Raw genomic sequence first — 2,005 nt, forward strand, 5'->3', positions numbered from 1 at the left:
GTTGGAGATGACTTTTCTTTGCATGACGTGTTAGTGAGCTGCAGACATTCTTCTGGTGTGTTGGATAAATGGACGACTTTTTATTTCCCCGTTTAAAGTCTGGACGTGTTTCTCGTGTTCAGTGTAGTAGGTCATGTTTCAGATTTGACCCCTGCAGCGACCGACTGATGTCACAGTGGATTTACTGTTAAGATCTTGTTGCCTTCTCCATATTAGGATGTTTATTCTCTGTAAATTTGAAGAAGGAATGTTCTGAACTTTGTTTTAATCCTGAGGACATCCAGAACAAACAAACTGTAGTATGTAGACACATAGTTTCATGCTCTGGATTGAAACGGGCGACTCTTAGGATGTGCAATGACGCAAGTTAAAGAACAGACAAACATTACATTTTCTCTTACTTGCTGTGTCTTGTGACAACCATGAAAAGAAATTCTGCGCCCTTATTTATTCATGGAAAAACACCATCATCATAAGACGGTGAAGAGCTCTTTATTAACCCTTTCAGCCATGACTTCTCTGCAGGAGCGCGAGTCTTCTTCAGGCCCTGGAGGAGAGCTACGAGCTGGACCTGATCTACATCACAGAGAGGATCATCTCCGTCTCCTTCCCCAGCAACGTGGAGGAGCAGAGCTACGCTGTCAACCTGAGGGAGGTCGCCTCCATGCTGCGCTCCAAACACGGCCACAACTACCTGGTACCGGGTCAAAATAACGTCACTCTCATTAGTTTGGGCTCCAGTGAGGCAAAGTCAACAACTACGGCTTCCAAAACTAAATTTGCCCAGTTCTAACAAGAAATTCTAACCAGTGATGTGATTAAAGATTAAAGATTATTATTTTATTAGCAGTTAACAGTGTTCAGTTGTACTAAAGATATATATTTTTGTCCCTTTGTAAAGTTGAAGCATTTATGCTCCCAGGCTAACTTTTTGTAGCTTAAAGAATGGCATTTGAAATATTAGGTAACAATAATTAATAATTTTAATGATTATTATTTTTAACTGTTAACACTTTGTAAAAATAAAAGTTTAGAACTTGTTAGTCTGAATGGATCTTTGCTGCAACTACAAAAAAAATAAAATGTCTGAAGAATATCAAAGATTGCCAAAGGTTTTTACAATGAGTAAAAGTATTTTAAGTGTTTCTTTTTTTCTAACTTCTATTTAGCTCTTTAACCTGAGTGAGAAGCGTTATGACATCAGCCAACTCAACCCGAAGGTACATTTGATTTCTCCTCCTCGCTCATCTTCCACATGTTGTGACTTCCTGTCTCAGCTACCACTGGTCTCCTTCCTCAGGTTTTGGACTTTGGCTGGCCCGACCACCACGCTCCCGCTCTGGACAAAATCTGCAGCATCTGCAAGGCCATGGACACGTGGCTGAGCGCGGACAGCCACAACGTGGTGGTGATTCACAACAAGGTGAGGCTGAGGTCACAGCGGTGAGGGCGCAGCGAGCCTTCTGCGGACAGTAGGTGGTGCTGTCAGGCCCCTCTCAGGAGCCTGTGGCTGGGTTTAGGACCCCCCATCAGAGAAACAACAGCAATCTAGGGTGGAGTGTTTGTGCATGAGATTTTGTCACGTTGTGTTCTTGTTTTGGTTCTAAGAGGGGAAGGAAAACACAAATTAGGGGCAGAAGGCATTACAATCATCGTGGCTGCAAGTGTTTATTTACCCTTTCACCCTCAACAGTGCCATAAAATTTGAGTTGACCAATATTTCCCTGCCGTTGCATCACATTAAACTCTTGTGGCAAGCCACACTCATCTGGCTCCTAAATGCGCTGACACAACCCATAAAAACTACATCTAAATACAATTACCATGCTGATGCCTCGAAATCTAACTGCATACTTTCACGTCAGACCCACTGTGCTCCTGACTGTGTTTTGGAAAGTAAAAACTAAACGTAGGATCCTAAAGCTTCAAGCCTCGGTCCAAAATGTTCCCACGGGGAGGCTGCAAACAAGTCGGCTGCCATAACAACTGGTGTTTTTTTTTTTTT

The 2,005-nt window shown here is 42.7% G+C and overlaps 1 protein-coding gene across 1 annotated transcript in view; it reads left to right on the top strand.

The window, feature by feature from the left end:
* The window catches only part of tns1b (tensin 1b), a gene marked incomplete in the record, with an annotated part of 143,320 nt that overhangs the window by 104,616 nt on the left and 36,699 nt on the right, over positions 1 to 2,005 (top strand). Inside the window, 3 exon segments of the mRNA XM_037976306.1 lie at positions 526 to 697; positions 1,170 to 1,220; positions 1,301 to 1,423. Of these exon segments, the coding sequence (XP_037832234.1) occupies positions 526 to 697; positions 1,170 to 1,220; positions 1,301 to 1,423 (346 nt within the window).

The sequence above is a fragment of the Kryptolebias marmoratus genome, linkage group LG6, assembly GCF_001649575.2.
Source record: "Kryptolebias marmoratus isolate JLee-2015 linkage group LG6, ASM164957v2, whole genome shotgun sequence".
Classification (NCBI taxonomy): Eukaryota; Metazoa; Chordata; class Actinopteri; order Cyprinodontiformes; family Rivulidae; genus Kryptolebias; species Kryptolebias marmoratus.